We start from the raw sequence: 21,806 nt of genomic DNA, 5'->3' as shown, positions 1-21,806 counted from the left end.
CAAGACTGAGCTCACACCTGGACCTCAGTGGTGGCCAGCTGGCTTCCACCCTTACCGAGAGAACCGCGCTTCCACGTCTTGCCGTTGCCCACCCTCAGGCGAGTCTGCAGCTGTGTGGGGTTGCTGCAGCTCAGACCCTAAGACTCACTACTGTAGTCCTGAAAGCTCCTTCCCTCTAAGCGACTCTGCTATGAGTGCCGCAGGAGAGCTTGTTTGGTTGGTGTCTTGCTTCCCTTTGCTGGTATTGCTATTTCCAGGGGAAATATTCACTGCAGATTTATGGAGTAACTCGTTTCATGGGTTAGCTTGGCTGTCTCTTTTATTATTTTTATTTATTTATTTATTTATTTTATTTTTTTATTTTTCTGAAGCTGGAAACGGGGAGAGACAGTCAGACAGACTCCCGCATGCGCCCGACCGGGATCCACTCAGCACGCCCACCAGGGGCGACGCTCTGCCCACCAGGGGGCAATGCTCTGCCCCTCCGGGGCGTCGCTCTGCCGTGACCAGAGCCACTCTAGCGCCTGGGGCAGAGGCCAAGGAGCCATCCCCAGCGCCCGGGCCATCTTTGCTCCAATGGAGCCTTGGCTGCGGGAGGGGAAGAGAGAGACAGAGAGGAAGGAGGGGAGGGGGGTGGAGAAGCAAATGGGCGTTTCTCCTATGTGCCCTGGCTGGGAATCGAACCCGGGTCCCCCGCACACCAGGCCGACGCTCTACTGCTGAGCCAACCGGCCAGGGCCTTGGCTGTCTCTTAAAGTATTTCTCCCTGTGCCTCCTAGATTATACCCTTTTCCTGCTACTCCGGTCCTCACCTCTCTCCCCATCCCCTGGAGCCCCAGGTGAGTGGTCATGAGAGAGGTTTTCTGTGCAGTCCCTTTAAGAAGAATCCTGGGTCTGAGAAATCAGTCTCTTTCTCACAAACAGTATCCTGTCTTGTTTCCAGCTAAATACTGTCTATACGCCTCTTATAGGCTCTGGAGCTGCAGGCTGGGGCTTTGTTCCTGGGGCTCAGGACCCTCCCCTCTTCACTAAACTCATTTCCCACCATGCGAGTCTCTCTGGGCTGCCGTTTGTTCTGGGGAGCTGGGCATCCCTCTCCACGTTTCCACTTTTCCTACCAGTCTCACTGTGGCTTCTTCAGTGTTCCTTGGTTGAAGGGTCCTCTTAGTTTAGTCCAAAGTTGGTTTTTCCAGATGATGGTTCTTAAAATTATGTTGTAATCCACTTTGGTTCTGGGAGGTGGGAGTTGGTTTGTCTGCTTAGTCCATCGCCATCTTGTCGCCTCGGTATATTGTTTCTTTTCAGCTGAATTGACTTAGAACTTTAGGGTTGCACACATACACTGGCCCTTATTTGGATACCAAAATTAGTAATACTTTTTCTGATTTTTTTTAACGTTTATTTTACTGATTTGAGAGAGAGCCAGGAACATCCATCTGTTCTTATATGTGCCCTTATCTAACCAGGGATCAACCTCGTAACTTCTGTGCTTTGAGACAGTGCTCTAACCAACCAAGCTATTTGGCCAGGGGTTTTCTGATTCTTTATTTTGACATTTTAAAGTATTTTTTACTTTAGTACGTTTTTATTATGGAAAATTTCAAAAGTATATACAAGTAGAGAAAATATAATGTCACCATGTAGCTATTACTTGGCCTTAGTGATCAACATTTTGCTATTTTCTTACGCCAGATTTTTAATGCTCAGCCTTATTTTCTACCTTTCTGGGTCTCAACATACTGTAACCAGTGACATGTCTAAGCTTTGAAGAAATAAGCTATACCTTTCTATAACTACTGAAATTTTCCTATATGTTAATTGTAGGGAAATTATGCCTCTGCTTGAATTGGATCTGAAAGTTTTTCACATCTTTAAAAAAAATTGATTTGTTGTTCCACCTATCCAGACATTCACTGGTTCTCTTGTAGATGCCCCAACTGGGAACTGAACCTGCAACCCTAGCACGTGGGGACAACGTTCCAACCAACAGAAAGTTTTCACTTTTTTTTTTTTTACAGAGGCAGAGATAGATAGGGACAGACAGACAGGAACGGAGAGAGATGAGAAGCATCAATCATCAGTTTCTCGTTGCGCGTTGCGGCTTCTTAGTTGTTCATTGATTGCTTTCTCACATGTGCCTTGACCGCAGGCCTTCAGCAGACCGAGTAACCCCCTGCTGGAGCCAGCGACCTTGGGTCCAAGCTGAACTCTTTGCTCAAGCCAGATGAGCCTGCGCTCAAGCTGGCGACCTCGGGGTCTCGAACCTGGGTCCTTCCGCATCCCAGTCTGACGCTCTATCCACTGCGCCACCACCTGGTCAGGCAGTTTTCACATTTTTAATCTAGCACCCAGTTCCACTGCTTTCTGTGTAGCTTCTAATGTTTGAGTCAAATTGAACAATTTAAGTGAGATAGAGATGTTGTATGATTGTTATGGTGATTGTGACATTTACCATCTAGGAAATATTCTGTTAAAACCCAAATATGCCACTTTGTAATAAAATTATGTGTGACCATTGAAAATTATGAAGGATTTTTTTCCTCTAGAAACAATTACTTTGCTTTTGATATATTTTTTTTCACAGTTTATCTTTCCAGGGTTTTTGTTTGTTTCTAGGGTATTTCCAATGTGAAAGTATATACTAAAATTGGACAATTTTTTCCCCTAGCTTCTTGGTTTTATGTCCTATTAAGAATAGTCTCCAACTCTAATATTATAAAATTATACATATGTAGTTTCTTGAATTCTATAGTTTTTTATTTTAATTTTAAAATAAAAAATTAGAGCAAGGAGTATAGTAAGGATCCAATTTTACCATTTTCAAACACCATTTATTGAATAACTCATATTTTCTCCTACTGATGTTGGAAACTGCCATAATCATAAGCTGATTCTCCATATGTGCTTGATCTCTCCTTGATGCTAAAGGTTTTGCACATGGTTTCTTGCTCTTCACTAGTAGAGCCCACCCTAGTCACCACTCAGTCTCCTCTCAGCGGTAACGCTACTGGCGGACCCTTTATCTGCTAGCCCTATACCGTGTCCTAGCCGGAGCCACAGTGTCAGTACTCTAAATGCAGTGGTCCCCAACTTTTTTTGGGCCATGGACCAGTTTAATGTCAGAGAATATTTTCACGGACCGGCCTTTAGGGTGAGATGGATAAATGCACAAAGTAAAATTATGCGACTGCCGTAAAAACTGTGTCGAACTTACGATATTTATTGGGCTAAGTTAAAGGAGGAACGAGCATGTCCTCATTATTCAGGCTGTATTTAAATTTATCTGACAACATTTCATGTTATTTATTCTTTTTCTGTGGACCGGTACCAAATGGCCCATGGACCGGTACCAGTCCACAGCCCGGGGGTTGGGGACCACTGCTCTAATGTGTAAGAGACTACCTCAGAGGCTTTACTATAAACTCGTTATGAAAATTGGCACATATTAAGTTTTGCTTAGGTAAATGGTAATATTTTCTTTGCATTACAGCTATTTAACAATTCTTTTCCTTTTCTGGTTCAAAATTGCCTTATCCATTTAAAAATGAAGTGCAGTCTGGAGCTGAAATGGTTTGAATTTCTGCTCAGCTATTTACTATCATTGTGCCCTTGGAAAACTTAGCAAAAATTACTTTTACCTCATAGGATGATTGTGAGAGTTAAATAGATAAATATAGGCAAAGTGTCTAGAATAAGTGTTTGACATGTGTTGAGCCTTTATTAATTGTTAGTCATTATTACTATATTACATCACAGGAACTATAAATAATACATACTTAGATATTGATTTGTACATTTTAATTTTTTTAAAGGGGACAATTCATCTCTTTCGAAAACCACAAAGATCTTTTTTTGGCAAGTTATTACAGGAATTTAGACTTGTAGCAGCTGACCGAAGGGTAAGTTATTTTTATTTCTTAACCTGACTTTAATTACTGCACAGACATGACATTGAAAAAAAGGTAATTTTTTTCCTTTTAATTGAATTTATTGGGGTGACACTGGTTAACAAAATTTTACAGGTTTCAGGTATACAATTCCACGACACATCATCTGTACACTTTATGTATTGTATGTGACCCTGAGGCAAGTCTTCGTTCATCACCATTTATCCCCCTGTACAGTACCCTCTTCCACCTGCTCTCACTCTTCCTCCCCTGGCAGTTTCCATACTGTTGTCCTTGTCTGTGAGTTCTTTCTTTTTTTTCTGAAAAAAAGGTGATTCTTTTTTTTTTTTAAGCTAGAGAGTGGGAGAAAAATGAGAAGCATCAACTCATACTTGCATCACTTTAATTATTCATTGATTGCTTCTTATACATGCTTTGATGGGGTGGGGTAGGGAGGCTCCAGATGAGGCAGTGACCCTTTGCTCAAACCAACGACCTTGAGCTGCAAGCCAGTGACCATGGGGTCATATCTGTGACCCCACTCTCAGGCCAGCAACCCTGTGCTCAAGCTGGTGATCCCGCCCTCAAGCTGGCGACCTCAGGGTTTCGAATCTGAATCCTCAGCGTCCCGGGTTGATGCTCTATCCACTGTGCCACCACCAGTCAGACTGGAAAAAGGTAATTTTTAAGGCAAATAGAAATGACTTGGAATCCCACCACACTGTTTCATTATTTTATGTTGGATAAGTAATTTTTTATTGTACACTTTTTGTACTTTAGCAATAGTTGTTTTGCTTGGGAAGAAGCTAAGCCTCAGTTAGTTTTTATTCAAACTTTAAAGAATCTTAAAGAGAAATTATTTTGTGACTGCCTTATGTTAGTAATTTTTAAAAAATTAATAGATGTAGCCCTGGCCACATAGTTCAGAGCATCATCCCGAGGCACAGAAATTGCTGGTTCCATCCATGGTCAGGGCACATACAGGAACAACTTGATGTTCCTGTCTCTTTCTCTCCCCCTTCCTCTCTCACTGAAATCAATAAATTTAAAAAATTTTTAATTAAAAAAACAGTTCTCTTGATCTCTTCTTCCTTTATTTTTTTTTTAATTTTTTAAATTTTTTTTTATTTTTCTGAAGCTGGAAACGGGGAGGCAGACAGACTCCCACATGCACCCGACCGGGATCCACCCGGCATGCCCACCAGGGGGCGATGCTTTGCCCCTCTGGGGCATCTCTCTGTTGCGTCCAGAGCCATTCTAGCGCCTGAGGCAGAGGCCACAGAGCCATCCCCAGTGCCTGGGCCATCTTTGCTCCAATGGAGCCTCGCTGCGGGAGGGGAAGAGAGAGACAGAAAGGAAGGAGAGGGGGAGGGGTGGAGAAGCAAATGGGCGCCTCTCTTGTGTGCCCTGGCCGGGAATTGAACCCGAGACTCTTGCACGCCAGGCCGACGCTCTACCGCTGAGCCAACCGGCCAGGGCCCTTCCTTTATTTTTAAAATGCCCTTCCTCCTTTCTTTTATTCCTGCTATTTTTAAGGTGTATCTCAGGTCTTTACTCTTCTGTGAACTTCTAAATGGTAATCTTTCCCTCTTAAGACTGACTCATTTGTTAAATAACTATTGCCTTTTGGGGGTAGTGGGGAAATAACTTTATTTGATATAATTTCAAAATTACAAGATTAGTGTAAGGAAATCCCTTATGTCCTATACTCAGATTCACCCATTGCTTACATTTTTGAGCCACTTGCTTTATTATTGTCTCTATGTACATTTTTAATGGAGACAAAGTATTGAGCTTATCAGAATTTACTTTCTTTGAGTAATTCTCCTTCTAAAATTATTCTTTAATATTTATATATTATAATAATAACTTGGTTGATGATAATTTTGGTAAATTTAGAAAATGTAACACTGACTTTTTGAAGGAAATTGTGCTTATTCCTTTGAATATTAAAAGTATGAATTATAGCAGCTTGAACAGATTCAGTGAAGTTTATCAGCACTGCGTAAGTAAGAATTATTTTCTTTTTCATAGTCCTGGAAGATACTGCTCTTTGGTGCAATAAACTTAACATGTACTGGCTTTCTGCTTATGTGGTGCAGTTCCACTAACAGTATAGGTATGTCACCATTCTTATTTTTATTGTGTTAATTATTAGTTTCATTTTTGTTATTCTGATTTTAAATAAAGGTATGGTTTCTTTTATTTCAAATATATTATTCTTAAATATAACTAAAAGATTCAAATGAGAAAATCTATTTGGAAAGTGTCTTGAAAACTATAAAGCTTGGCTCAATTATTAGGTGTTATTTTTTTGAATTAGCTATTCTTTTCTAAATCTTTAAATCTATTTGTAAAACCGAGATTCCTTTTTAATGTGATATATTAGTGTTTCAATTTATAAATGGAATTTTGAGATTTAAAAAGGCTGGGGTAGCCATACTTATATCTGACAGAAAGTACTTTAAAGCAAAGGGTATATAGTAGGGTACACAGAAGGACATTACACAGTGATAAAGGAAGCAATCCAACAAGAGGATATAACCCTTCTAAACATTTATACACCCAACATAGCTGCACCTAAATATGTAAAAACAAATCTTGAAGGGTATAAAGGGAAAGATTGACAGTAATACACTCATAGTAATGGATTTTAACACCCCTCTAACATCACTGGATAGATCTTCTAGACAGAAAATCAACAAGGAAATGGTGGCCTTAAATGACACATTAGATCAGATTTAACATTTCACCCCCAAACAGGAGAATATACATTCTTTTCAAGTGTTCATGGAACATTTTTTAGGATAGACCACATATTATGACACAAAACAAATCTCAATAACTTTAAGAAAATTTAAATCATGTCAAGCATCTTCTTTGACCATAAAGGTATTAAACTAGAAATCAATCATAAGGAAAAAACTGAAAAACACACAAAGGCATGGAGGCTAAATAACATGTCACTAAACAATGAATGGGTTAACAATGAGATCAAGGAAGAAATCAAAAGATGCCTTGAAACAAATAAAAATGAAAATACAACAACCCAAAATCTATGAGACACAGCAGAAGCAGTCCTATGAGAGGAATTCATAGCATTACAGGTCTATTTAAAGAAACAGAATATTCTCAAATAAACAATAACTTTACATTTAAAGGAACTTAAAAGAAACAAGTAACAAGCCCAAAATTAGTAGAAGGAAAAAAATAATAAAGATTAGAACAGAAATAAATGAAATAAAGTAAAAATACAATAAAAAGATCAATGAAACCAAGAACTGGTTCTTTGAGAAGACAAACAAGATTGCCTTGGCTGGTTAGTTCGATTGGTTGGAGCACAATACCAGAGCACAGAGGTTGCCAGTTCATTTCGCTGGTCAGGGCACAAACAATAGCAGCTTGATGTTCCTGTCTCTTTCTCCCTGCCTTTCTCTCAAAAACAAAGAAAAGAAAAGATAAACAAGATTGACAAACCTTTAACTAGACTCATTAAGAAAAAAAGAGAGAGGACCCAAATAAATATAGGAGTTCTCAGGTTATGACAGTCTCAAATACAATATATCAAGTGTATGACACTCACTTCCATAAAAACTTAAAAATTGAGACTTGAGTGTTTTGGCTTATGCCATTAGTGTCAGACTTACGGATTACGTGGGTGAACTACTATATAGTTTGTATGTGGGGAGAGAATATGCAGTAATGAGGCATATGAATGAGGGAGTTGACATCCTCCAGTATGCTTAGGTATGCCATTTTGAACTGCTAAAAGCACAAGTGTTTCGTTTGTGTTGCTTTGTTTGGTGACTTTTTGGCCCATATCATGGCTCCTAAAGGAAAGTCAGAGTCTTCAGATGGTAGTGTTTTGAAGAAGAGGAAAGCCATAATGATAGAAGTGAAATTAGACATTGTAAAGAGATCAGAAAAAGGAGAATCAGCAATGAACATCAGCCAAGTGGTAAAGACTGTATCCTAGAGCATGTAAAGGGATCAGACCCTATGAAATTGACTGTGATTACTAAACAGTGAAGTGGCATAGTGATTGAGATGGAAAGATTGCTAGTTTTGTAGCTGGAAGACCAGCATCAACAGCATACACCAGTTAGGATAGGGAAGTGCCTTAGGCTAGGTTGTGTTTCGACTTACACCAAAATTCAGGTTACGTCTCTGTCATAGGAATGAAACTGTGCCATAACCCGAGGACCTTCTGTAAAATCATAAATGAAAGAGAAGTAACAACACCAAAGAAATGCAAAGGATTGTAAGAAAATATTACAGACAACTGTATACCAATAAATTGGACAATTTGGAAGAAATGGGTTAATTCCTAGAAATATGTACAGTCTTCCAAAACTGAATCAGGAAGAATCAGAATCTGAATAGATAGATTACAACAATAGTGAAATTAAAACAATAATAAAAAACCTCCCAACAAACAAAAAAGTCCTGGAGCAGATGGCTTCACAGGTAAATTTTACCAAACATTCAAAGAACTAACACCTGTCCTCAAACTATCCCAAAAAATTCAAGAGGAGGAAAGACACCCAAGCTCATTTTATGAAGCCAACACTATTCTAATTCCAGAACCAGATAAAGACACTACGACAGAAAATTATAAACCATTATCCCTGATGAATACAGATGCTAAAATCCTCAACAAAATAGTAGCAAATTGGGGCCCTGCTGGTTGATTCAGTGGTAGAGCATCAGCATGGTGTGTGGAAGTCCCAGGTTCAGTTCCCAGCCAGGGCACACAGGAGAAGCTACTATCTGCTTCTCCACTCCTCCCCATCTTCCTTCTCTCTGTCTCTCTTTTCCCACAGCCATGGCTTGGTTGGAACAAGTTGGCCCCAGATGCTGAGGATGGCTCTATGACCTCACCTCAGGTGCTAAATCAGCTTAGTTGTAAGCAATGACGTAATGCTCCAGATGGGCAGAGCATCGCCCCATAGAGGGTTTGCTGGGTGGATCCCAGTTGGGGTGCAAGTGGTAATCTGTCTCTCTGCCTCCCCCACCTCCCACATAAAAAAAAAAATATATATATATGTACACATATATATACTTGTGTATATATATTAGCAAATTGGATCCAGTAATACATTAAAACAGGGGTCCTCAAACTTTTTCCACCGGGGGCCAGTTCATTGTCCCTCAGACCGTTGGAGGGCCGGACTATAAAAAAACTATGAACAAATCCCTATGCACACTGCATATATCTTATTTTAAAGCAAAAAAACAAAACAGGAATAAATACAATATTTAAAATAAAGAACAAGTAAATCTAAATCAACAAACTGACCAGTATTTCAATGGGAACTATGCTCCTCTCACTGACCACCAATGAAAGAGATGCGCCTTCTGGAAGTGCGGCAGGAGCTGGATAAATGGCCTCAGGGCCGCATGCGACCCGCGGGTCGTAGTTTGGGGACCCCTGCATTAAAACATCATACATCATGATCAAGTGGAATTTATTCTGGGGTTGCAAGATTGTTACAATATCTACAAATTAATAAATATGATACACCACATAAACAAAATGAAGGCTAAAAACCACATGATCATATCAGTGGATGCAGAAAAAGTAATTGATAAAACCCAGCACCCATTATTATAAAAGTTCTCAGCAAAGTGGTAATAGAGGGAACATAACTCAACATGATAAAGGCCATAGATGACAAACCCACAGCCAACATCATACTCAATTGGCAAAAACTATAAGCATTTTCCTTAAGATCAGGAGCAAGACAGGGTTGTTTGCTTTCACCACTCTTATTCAACATAGAACTAGAAGTCCTAGTCACAGCAATCAGACAAGAAAAAATAAAAGGCATCCAAATTGGAAAAGAAGAAAAGCTGTCCTTTGCAGATGACGTGATACTGTATATGGAAAACTAAAGATCTCATGAAAAAATCTACTCGATGTGATAAATTAAGTAGGTTTTTTTTGAAAAGGGAAATCTGTAATATTTTTATTGTGTCTTGAACTCTCATATTTATGTATCATTATTTTCATTCTGCTACTCTAAGAATATATTTAAAATAGTACTCAGTTGACAGAATAAGGCAAAAAAATATGGTCATGGGTCTTTTGTACACATATTGCTTTATTTTTCCAGATGGAGAAAATAGGTTCTAAAGAAAGCTTTTGTACTAACCAACTTTAACTACATATTTTAATCAAATTTACTGAATAATTGCCAACCTATGAAGTTGATCAGTGATCCAATTGGTTTTTTTTCTTTCTTTTTATTTTGTTAATGTATATTCATGGTATGAACAATCTTGATGTTTTGCTATGTTTCCTAACAGTGGATTCAGTAACATTTTAATCAATCTGTTTTGCAGCTTTAACTGCCTATACTTATCTGACCATTTTTGATCTATTTAGGTAAGTTTTAAAAAATATTCTAATATTTTTAAGCTAATAAAGAATTTGTTACATTGAATTTATGAAGCCTTTTTTGGTTAGAGGAAAGTAATCTGCCATATAAGTGAAATTTAGAACACATATACAAATAATAGCCTGACCAGGCAGTGGTGCAATGAATAGAACATCAGTCAGGGTACTGAGGACCCTGGTTCAAAACCCAGAGCTCACCGGCTTGAGCATGGGATCATAGACATGACCCCATGGTCACTGACTTGAGCCCAAAGGTGACTGGCTTGAAGTCCAAGGTTGCTGGCTTGAGCAGGAGGTCACTGGCTTAGCTGGAGTCCCCTGGTCAGGGCACATATGAGAAAGCAATCAATGAACAACTAAGGTGCTGCAATTATCAGTTAATGCTTCTCATCTTTCTCCCTTCCTGACTGTCCCTGTGTGTACCCCCTCACTAAAAAAACAAACAAAAAAACCCATATACAAATAGTTAACATACCGTATTTCTCCATGTATAGGACGCACCTTAATTTTGGGGCTTGAAATTTGAAAAAAAATTACATAAAGTTATTGAACTCAAGTTTTATTCATCATAAAATTTATATGACTCCTTATCACTGTCAAAACTCTCATCCATTAGCTTGTTCTCATCTGTGTCTGATGACAAATCACTGTCTTCAACAATGAGTACAAAAACAAGCATGAAAAAGCAGGAAATGCAAGTAAAAAAATTTACAACCACTGTATAAGATGCAGCTAGTTTGTAGACCCTGAATTTTTCCCAAAAAATGTGTGTCTTATACATGGGGAAACACAGTATATACTAGAAGAAAATGTTCCATTTACATAGTAACAGAAACAATAATATACTGGCATTAGGACAGGTGCTTCAAGTGCCTACCTTTGGGTGAGTCAGCTGTGGCCAGGGAGCAGGATCACATAACATACCCATTCCCATTGTAACTGTAGGTGGGAAAACAAATGAGGGGCATTAGTAGCTAAGAAGTAGTTGTGAGCTAGGGAGACAGCCTATGGGCTCCCAGCTTCATGGGAACTTTCATATAAGGTTTGCAAAATACCGTGATAGCTTCAGGATCCATGCCATACAAGTATGTCATAAGGATGTCTTTACATTAATCACATACTAAATTTATACTGCTCACAAAAATTGGGATATTTTATCACTTCATATTCATTTTGAAATATCCCCTCATTTTTGTGAGCAGTTGATTGGTCTAAAATCATCTGAATTGAATTACCTGAATTTCACATGTATTAAGTTGTTTTAGAGCAAATCTCAACTATACTTTGAAAATGAACATCATTTTCTCCCAATCCAGAATACTGTCAAGATGTTATTTAGCTCAACTTTTTATTAACTTAAATTTTTTTTTCCCCATTGATTTGAGAGGGAAAAAGAGAGAGAAAGAAGTATCAACTGATTGTTTCACTTAGCTATATACTCATTCACTACTTCTGGTATGTGTCCTGACTGGGGATCAGATGTGTGACCTAGTCATGCCATGTTGACGCTCTAGCTACTGAACCACCTGGCCAGGGCAATATTTAGGTTAAAGTTTATGAAAGTTAAATATTATATATATCCCGAATGAAATATATATCCATTGATATGACTGTGTCATTTTTTACATGTTCGGTTATGGAAACCATTTAGGGTGGATAACTTATTGAGCAAAGAACAAATGGGTTTAGGTTCTACTTAACCACTTTAGTGATGTATCATAATCTCTTTCAGTTTCTCCATATGTTAAAACTGTCACAGATTAGGATGCTCATTATGAGTAGAATATAAATTACTAAATGTTATTATTAATTTAATCTGTATGAATACTGATGACTTTCAGCAGCTTTGAAATTCTGAAAACTTAATTTCTTCCTGCATATTCTCTTCTAGTTGTACATCTAATGTTAAATTTATTTTCCTTTTTACTTAGTTTAATGACGTGTTTAATAAGTTACTGGGTAATGATGAGGAAACCTAGTCCTGTCTATTCATTTGGGTAAGTTCAAATTATTTTATTTTCTGCTAACTTATTGCCATCAGAATATTAGCTATATGAGGTAATAAAGAGATGGCTAGAGTAGCTCCAGAAAATAAATGCTGCCTGCTTAGTGAAATAAACAATTAGAGTAGGTAGAAAAGAATCTTCCAAGTAGATTCTAGATCAAAAACATAAATATTTAAATTTGTCATATTAAAATAAAATGTTCACATGTTATTTTCTATTTTATAAAACAAATATTAACAAAAATTTCAAATTAAATACTTTTTTTTTAACAGAGACAGAGAGAGAGTCAGAGAGAGGGATAGGGACAGACAGACAGGAACTGAGAGAGATGAGAAGCATCAATCATTAGTTTTTCGTTGTGACATCTTAGTTGTTCATTGATTGCTTTCTCATATGTGCCTTGACGATAAGGCTATAGCAGACCGAGTAACCCCTTGCTCGAGCCAGCGACCTTGGGTCCAAGCTGGTGAGCTTTGCTCAAACCAGATGAGCCTGCGCTCAAGATGGCGACCTCAGGGTCTCGAACCTGGTTCCTCCGCATCCCAGTCCGCACATCCCAGTCCGATGCTCTTATCTACTGTGCCACCGCCTGGTCAGGCTCAAATTAAATTTAGTGTTTTGGGAGTCTCTCATCTTAGTTATAAAATGTACAGAGGATTTTCATGTAATTATACTGTTAATCCTAATCTGGAGGGACCCGAAACATTGAAGACACGAACAAAGTCCATCGATTACACACCAAAGCTTTATTGTCTAGCTTGGCCAAGCAGTGGCAACTCTGACAGTGGTCTGAGGGAGAGCGCGCCGGCCCTTTGTTCTACTTAGTTTTTATAGTTTTGTAAGTGGGAAGTACAGAAGCAAAAATTGTAATTAGGAGCCCTTTACCACTCTTGGTTATAGTCATATGTCCTTTAACATGATAGGACCACATTCAATTTGCAAGCCATACATCATTTTGAAGAAAACAAAATTTACAAGTCAACACAATGGTAGAAAGATGTCTCTTTACATATTAAAAGGCATTCCCATATTATCTAGTGTTCATCTGCAATCTCTCTGTCCAAAGTCACACATATTAACCACAAGCATTTACATAGGAGAGGTAGTTTCTGTGGGGACAAATGCCCGCAAATGGCTCATTGCTATAAGAAAAGGTTTATTTTGGCTTTTCTCTCCTTGTACCTGGCTAGCCATTCACCCCTTTCCCCACAGGCGTGGTGGAATGTCTGGGAATCCATGTTTTCCTCCCCTTTGCATTTATAATACAATGCCAAGGGCCATCCTGCTCATGCCAATCACACAGTACAGAGACTATTCTCACAATTTCTCTGCACACCTTAACCCAAATTAATAAAATGTTCTTCAAGCCTCCCAAAATATTAATATTAATTCTGTAGCTTTTGGTACTTTACAATACCTGCGGGTGAGGTGGCGCAGTGGCTCCTCAATACCATCTAGGTTAAGTAAATTTGATATATTTTAACATAAATGCAGTACTATAGATGGATTTTTATTTCAAGACTGTATTTTTTATAGCAGTGAACTAACAATGGATTTGAGGTTTCTGTTTTTGTAGTTTTAGAAAATACTGAAAGTTGAAAGAGGGTAGTGTTTTATATTAGCGATTTAAAAAAAATGTATATTAGAAAAGTGTGATTTTTCTTTCAAATTCAAGGAAACAACTTGAAAGAATTTACTTTGGTCAAGAAATTCTGAACCCCCAACATACCTTTCTTCTTCACTGTACCATTCATTGGGATTATGTTCTTTTGAACAAAATTAGGTTTGTTTTTTGTTAAATCAGGCTACTTTAATTCTCTCTATAGAACTTAACAGAATTTATAATTCCATCTCCTCTAAAATTATAAATTTTGTGGTGTCAGGAACCACATATTGTTCTGTATTATATGTTTTTGCACTTTGACTAATTTTAACAAATGAATATACCTATGTAACTATTATCTAGATCAGGGGTAGTCAACCTTTTTATACCTACCGCCCATTTTTGTATCTCTGTTAGTAGTAAAATTTTATTACCGCCCTCCGGTTCTACAGTAATGGTGATTTATAAAGTAGGGAAGTAACTTTACTTTATAAAATTTAAAAAGCAGAGTTACAGCAAGTTAAAAAGCATATAATAATAATTACATACCAAGTACTTTATGTCAGATTTTCGCTAAGTTTGGCAGAATAAATTTTTATAAAACAACTTACTATAGTTAAATCTATACTTTGGTTGCTCTGCTACCACCCACCATGAAAGCTGGAACACCCACTAGTGGGCGGTAGGGACCAGGTTGACTACCACTGCTCTAGATCATAATACACGACATTACAAAACCCCAAAAAACCTCTTTTCATGTCAAGTCAGTGTCAAATCCTGACAACAGTAACTAATATTCTGACTTCTGTTATTACAGATTAGTGTTGCCTACTTTTGAAGGCATATAAATGGGATTATAGTCTATACTCTCACATAGCAGTTCATTCTTATTCTTTGTTCTAATAGTCCATTATAAAAATATACTTCAACTTGTTCATATGTTCAGCTATTAAAAGGAATTTAGGTGATTTTTAGCCTTTAGTTATTATAAATTAAACTGGTTATGAACTGGTTATAAACTGGTTATGAACATTCTTGTACATGTTTTCTAGTTTACATGTGTTCTCATTTATGTTGAGTATATATCTTTGAGTTAAACTACTCAGTCATAGAACTTACCCTATGTTTATCATTAGATGATAATACAAAACAGTTTTCCATAGTGATGTTATCAGTTTATGAAGGTTCTAGTTGCTTTTTATCCTTTCCAATCATTGGAATTGTCTTTTTTTTTTTTTTTTTTACAGAGACATAAAGAGAGTCAGAGAGAGGGACAGACAGACAGACAAGAACAGAGAGAGATGAGAAGCATCAATTATTAGTTTTTCGTTGGGACACCTTAGTTGTTCATTGATTGCTTTCTCATATGTGCCTTGACCTTGGGCCTTCAGCAGACCAAGTAACCCCTTGCTCGAGCCAGCAACCTTGGGTCCAAGCTGGTGAGCTTTGCTCAAACCAGATGAGCCCACACTCAAGCTGGCGACCTCAGGGTCTCGAACCTGGGTCCTCGACATCCAACGCTCTATCCACTGCGCCACCGCCTGGTCAGTCTGGAATTGTCTTTTATTTTCCACTTTTTCATGTTTATTAACTATTCAGATGACCTTTTTTTTTTTTTTTTTTTGCAAAATGTTTTTTCAAGTGTTTTACCCTTTTTAAGTTAGGTTACCTGGTTTTTTTTCTTACTGATCTGCAGGCATTCTCTGAATATACTGCAAATATCTTCTCCCACGCTCATTTGCCTTTCATTCTCTTAATGGTACCTTCTGGTGAATCAAAAAATTTAATTTCAATGATAAATTCAATTTACCAGTCTTTTCCTTTATGTTTAGTACTTTTTGAGTACTGTACTTGTAAGATATCTTGGCCAGCCTGAAAGTCTTTGCTCTGGTATTAACTAGAAGTCTTATTACATTTACATTTAGGTCTAGAGTCAAATTGGGATGGATTTTTATGTATGAGGTAAGGTAGATGTCAAGGCACATTTGTCTCTAAATACCTATTCAATTGATACAGCATCATTTATTAGAAAAAATTATGCATTTTCTAGTGCTTTTATGTGCTACCTTTTTCATAAACCTGGTGATATGTATGTGTAGGTCTATTTCTGGATTCTCTTTACTGTTCAATTTGGTATGTTTGTCTGTCTTGCATTAGTACAGACATACCTTATTTCATTGCAGTTCGCTTTATTGTGCTTTACAGATGTTGCAGAGGTTTTTTACAAATTGAAGGCAAGACCTTCCACCAGCAAAAAGATTACAATCTCTTTATTGCAGTGGTCTGGAACTGAACCTGCAATATTTCTGAGCTATGCCTATACTATGTTAATTACATAGTTTTGAAATGAATCTTGATATCTGGTCATCTGAATTTTCCATCTTTGTTCTTCAGATTGTCTTTGATTTCCTTCATGTTTTACATTTCCATGTGCATTTTAATATCCACTTTTAAATTCCCACAGGTGACATTGCTGCATTTACATACCTTTTCATACTTCCTACTTTTTTCACTTACATCTTTCCGTGTCAATGAATTCCATTATATTTTTAATAATGCATAATGGTCTGTTGTTAATTTTCAACATTTTCTTTTATAAACAGCAATGTGATGAATGTATTTTTTTTAATTTTATTTTATTCATTGTAGAGAGGAGAGAGAGAGAGAGAGAGAGAGAGAGAGAGAGGGGAGAGACAGAGAGAGAGAAGGGGGGGAGGAGCTGGAAGTATCTACTCCCATATGTACCTTGACCAGGCAAGCCCAGGGTTTCGAACCGGCGACCTCAGCATTTCCAGGTTGACGCTTTATCCACTGTGCCACCACAGGTCAGGCCTGTGATGAATGTCTTTAATTGTATTATCTTTTCTAAAGATAATTATTTCTTTGGGAATTTTATACACTTATACTTTCCACAAGTATTGAATGCCATTAAACTATGTATTGTGGAAAAAACAAAATAAAGAGACAAAAGCCGCTGACCTCCAGTTGATAATTTAGGAATTATAGGAAATGCTCATAATTAACTGCAATTGTGTGTTTAGTATAAGTGGTTAAAATCATGAACTCTGGAGCAAGAGTGCCTGAGTTTGAAAACCTGACTCCTCCAATTGCTAGTTATCTGACTCTAAACAGTTATTTTTCTCTTTGTTTCAAGTTTCTTATCTCTCTCTTTTTTTAAGTGGATAAAGTAACCCTCATAAGGGACTTGGGAGGTTTAGATGAGGTAATATGTTAAGCACTTTGACCAGTATCTAACACAAGCTAAGTCAATTAAGTGCTAGCTGTTAATTAGATAATGGTTATTTCTAGAAAAATAAGAGCCATAAATGGGTCCTGAGAATATATATTGTTCTAATAGGTACCCTTTTTACCTGTGATGTTCATTCTAGAAACTCCGTAAACTATTTTAACATTGTTTGGCTAATAGTAAGCACATGTATATTGAGGGAGTAAATGAATGTAAATGTATACTAGAGATGCTGATTTGTGTTGAGACAATTATGCTGATCTAATGAACTTTCTGATTTCAGATTTGAAAGGTTAGAAGTTCTGGCTGTATTTGCCTCCACGGTCTTGGCACAGTTGGGAGCTCTCTTTATATTAAAAGAAAGGTACATTTGTATATGATGTTATTGTCATTCTGAATTCCACTTAGGCTACCTTTGAGAACATAAAGAATCCAGTAAGAGACTTGTCAGGTTTGTGGGGTATACAAATTAAGATGAACAGTGCTGAGGTTTTGGTAGTACAATTTCTTCATATTTCAGCCTTTTCTTCATTCTTGTCACTCTTTTATTATCTTTTTTGAAGTTACTAAATCCAATTATGTATAGGTAGATGTGAATGAAAGAAAGGGATTCAGTGAGATATGTTATAATGCTTTGAACTATATAAACCCATTGAAACAGGTTTGGTAGAGAAATATTGACATTTTATTTATTTTTTTATTTTTATTTTTTTTAACAGAGACAGAGAGAGAGTCAGCGAGACGGATAGATAGGGACAGACAGACAGGAATGGAGAGAGATGAGAAGCATCAATCATTAGTTTTTCGTTGCAACACCGTAGTTGTTCATTGATTGCTTTCTCATATGTGCCTTGACCCAGGGGCTACAGCAGACCAAGTAACCCCTTGCTCAAGCCAGCAACCTTGGTTCCAATCTGGTGAGCTTTTGCTCAAACCATATGAGCCCTCGTTCAAGCTGGCGACCTCCGGGTCTCGAACCTGGGTCCTTCCACATCCCAGTCCGACGCTCTATCCACTGCGCCACCGCCTGGTCAGGCAAATATTGACATTTTATATCAGGGGTATTTGGGAGTCTCCTTGCCTCATCACTGCTAATAGTCAAAAGTTGGTTGTTATATTAAACATTTTGTTAATTTATTGGGTTAATTCTATGTTTGATAAAACTTTTTAATTTTATAATTTATAGTACTTATTTAATACATTTTTTTTTCTTTCTTTTAGTGCAGAACGCTTTTTGGAGCAGCCGGAGATACACACGTAAGATTTTACTTTTCACATAACATAATTTACCGTTAAGTTTAATTCCTGAACTTAATTGGTATATTATTAAATAACTATTACTTTGACCGTTATTAAGAGTTCAAAGTGTGGCAGTATACATTTCATTGATATTTTACAAATGAAATCTCCAAATCCCAAGACTCCTCTTCACCCTTCACTGTTCCATCCCTTGTACTGCAGGGGAAGGCCTCTCTACCCCGGCTTCAGGCCCCTCTTTGTTTCCAGGCTTGGTTCAGCACACTAAGTCAGTCCTGTCTGGTCTTCTGGAATTTAAATTTGAGTCTAAAATCTTTTAGTAGCACCTGTCGAAAAGATGAAATTGTTATCTTCTACACAGTTGCCAACAATATGGACTTCGCCTATTTTAGTCAGTTTAATTCAGGATAGTCCGTGTACTATAATACCAAATACCATCGGCATTTACACAGATTTATAACAGCAATTACCTGTAAGAAGCTAGTATTAATGCTAAGAGTCTTTTTTGGTCCTGTGTAGGGTGGAGCAAGAGTAGACAGGACATGGGTTATAGGGCTACAAACCAAGTTCAGGTTCTGGCTCTGCTAATACCAAACCACAGAAGAGACCGCCCTGGCTTCCCAGCTCTTTCTTAGTCTCTGCATACTGAAACTACATATTGATATTACCAAGAAAAAAATAATGATGAATGTTGTTGTTCTTTTTAGGGGAAGATTATTAGTTGGTACTTTTGTGGCTCTTTCTTTCAACCTGTTCACGATGCTTTCTATTCGGAATAAACCTTTTGCTTATGTCTCTGAAGGTAAGTTTTTTTGTTTGTTATTAATAAAAAATTTAATCTCATAAAAACTGGTCTTTTGTTTATTTTATTAACATATAAATCAATGAGAAAATATGTTCTGAAGAGATTAGAGAACTACCTTGAAGGTTTTCAAGTCTTCTTTAAGCAGAGAATTATAAAACAAAATATCATTAGTTTAAGCTTTATTACTTAGAAAAAGGTAGGCCTAATAAATTAAATGTGATGAAAATTACATTTACCAAATAACATGAATGAAATTTTAGATATATTACCTGCCTACAAAAAGTCTATTGCAAGCCTTTTAGCTGCATCAGGCTGCTTAGAATAGTTCATCTGCTCATTGAAAATAATTGAATTCTGTTAATTCAGTAAAATCTCAGGTACTTGGGTGAACATATATTTGAAATTAGCAACACTGTTTTATTTTGAAATATTTTCTTTTTAAGTCTTTACAAATTCAAACTGATTTTTTTTTACTTCAGAGGTCTAACCTACAAAAGATTAATCATTGATTGATAAAGTGAGGTGAGAGAAAAAAATTTTTAAAGATTTTATTTATTGATGTTTTGCCTGTCCCGTGGTGGCACAGTAGAACAATGTCAACCTGGAAGGCTGAAGTCCCAGTTACAAACTCCAGGCTTGCCCAGTCGAGGCACATACAACAAGCATTCAATCAGTGAACAACTAAAGTGAAGCAACTATAAGTTGGTACTTCTTGTAAACCTTCCCTCTTTCTCTTCTTTCTCTAAAATCAATAAATAAAATTTTTATTTAGGATTTTATTTATTGCTTTTAGAGAGAGAAAGGGGGAGGAGCAGGAAGCATCAACTCAGTAGTTGCTTCTCCTATGTGTTTTGACTGGTCAAGTTTGGGTTTTGAACGAAGGACCTCAGCATTACAGGTCGATGCCCTATTCCCTGCACCACCACAGGTAAGCCAGACCCCGATTTTGAAGCAGAGACAGCTGAGGGTCTTTTTTGGTTTCACTGACTTGAACACCAGAACAATCATGAGAAAAAAACTTCCTGAAGTACCCATTCAAGTTCAAATGGCTGTGAGTGTCATGAAGTTTGAGTTCCAGTTGTATGAGTGAAAGTTTAAGAATTTACTACATGAAATTAAAAATTAAATAATGATACTCATCATGACCAAAATAATTTGAAAAAAAACCTATCAATTTTTAAAATAGGATAATGTGCACTCCAGAGATTTTAAAGATACAGAAATTTAGAATCAATATCTCTCTGTAAAGATCAGAAAGATATAAGAAGAAAATGAATACTGATATCATGACCCTGAAATAACATCTGTCAACCTTTTTATTTTACCATTTAATTATTTTATGCAAATATATGTATCTTTGCATACTTTAATTATGTGGATTTACAATTTTATGTCCTCCCCCCCCCCCAATTAACAGTATCTTGAGTATTGCCTCATTAAATGCTTTTTGAAAAAAAAATGTTTCCTAGCCCTGGCTGGTTGGCTCAGCGGTAGAGCGTCGGCTTGGGGGCCCCGGGTTCGATTTCCGGCCAGGGCACATAGGAGAAGCGCCCATTTGCTTCTCCACCCCCTCCCCTCCTTCCTCTCTGTCTCTCTCTTCCCCTCCTGCAGCCAAGGCTCCATTGGAGCAAAGATGGCCCGGGCGCTGGGGATGGCTCCTTGGCCTCTGCCCCAGGCGCTAGAGTGGCTCTGGTTGCGGCAGAGTGACACCCTGGAGGGGCAGAGCATCGCCCCCTGGTGGGCAGAGCATCACCCCTGGTGGGCGTGCCGGGTGGATCCCAGTCGGGCGCATGCGGGAGTCTGTCTGACTCTCCCGGTTTCCAGCTTCAGAAAAATACAAAAAAAAAAAAAAAATGTTTCCCTGCTTTTTGGTATATTGATTTAAGCTGTTTATTATTAAGCAGCAAGACTCAGAATCTTTGACCCTTCCCCCTTTCCTACCCTAAAGATTCAGACAGAAACCTGCTTCAGGAAGGAGGATTTATTTATTTGATTCAGTATGATAAATAGGAGGGTTTCTGAAGGGGGCTTGTTAGCTAGGCACCCGCTGTGTCCCATTGTTTCTGAGTCACCTCGAAAGGATTTGCCTACCACCTTTGTTCCGCTTCTCCTCAACTCCCTGTAAATTGCCCATTCTTGCTTCTAAAATCTAACTACTACCCTATTTCTCCTCTTTCTCCTTTGTCCAAAGTGTATTCTATATCCAGTGTTGCCTCATTATGTTTAGAATTTTCATGGATTTATCACATCTGTGTGAATTCTCCATGCACATGTATTAAACTTTTATTTTCCTCTGTTAAAAGAAATAAAAGTTTTCATATTTTGTCCTATGAATTTTTTTTTTTTTTTTTTTGTATTTTTCTGAAGCTAGAAACGGGGAGAGACAGACAGACTCCCGCATGTGTCCGATTGGGATCCACCCGGCACGCCCACCAAGGGGCGATGCTCTTCCTACCAGGGGGCGATGCTCTGCCCCTCCGGGCGTCACTCTGTCGCGACCAGAACCACTCTAGCGCCTGGGGCAGAGGCCAAGGAGCCATCCCCAGTGCCCGGGCCATCTTTGCTCCAATGGAGCCCCGGCTGCGGGAGGGGAAGAGAGAG

At 37.9% G+C, this 21,806-nt stretch overlaps 1 protein-coding gene across 2 annotated transcripts in view; it reads left to right on the top strand.

The window, feature by feature from the left end:
- Positions 1 to 21,806, top strand: part of SLC30A6 (solute carrier family 30 member 6) — a 51,411-nt gene that overhangs the window by 9,230 nt on the left and 20,375 nt on the right. The window contains exons 2-8 of one of the 2 annotated variants that reach the window (XM_066378577.1): positions 3,813 to 3,899; positions 5,922 to 6,006; positions 10,233 to 10,275; positions 12,219 to 12,284; positions 17,427 to 17,507; positions 18,365 to 18,400; positions 19,108 to 19,202. In XM_066378577.1, coding sequence (XP_066234674.1) covers positions 3,813 to 3,899; positions 5,922 to 6,006; positions 10,233 to 10,275; positions 12,219 to 12,284; positions 17,427 to 17,507; positions 18,365 to 18,400; positions 19,108 to 19,202 — 493 coding nt within the window. The remainder of the gene's footprint in view (positions 1 to 3,812; positions 3,900 to 5,921; positions 6,007 to 10,232; positions 10,276 to 12,218; positions 12,285 to 17,426; positions 17,508 to 18,364; positions 18,401 to 19,107; positions 19,203 to 21,806) is intronic. The other variant, XM_066378578.1, reaches the window with a different exon arrangement.

This window comes from Saccopteryx leptura, chromosome 3 (genome assembly GCF_036850995.1).
Source record: "Saccopteryx leptura isolate mSacLep1 chromosome 3, mSacLep1_pri_phased_curated, whole genome shotgun sequence".
NCBI lineage: Eukaryota > Metazoa > Chordata > Mammalia > Chiroptera > Emballonuridae > Saccopteryx > Saccopteryx leptura.
The sequence above is the reverse complement of the archived record's forward strand: the minus strand, read 5'-3'. Positions and strand labels throughout refer to the sequence as shown.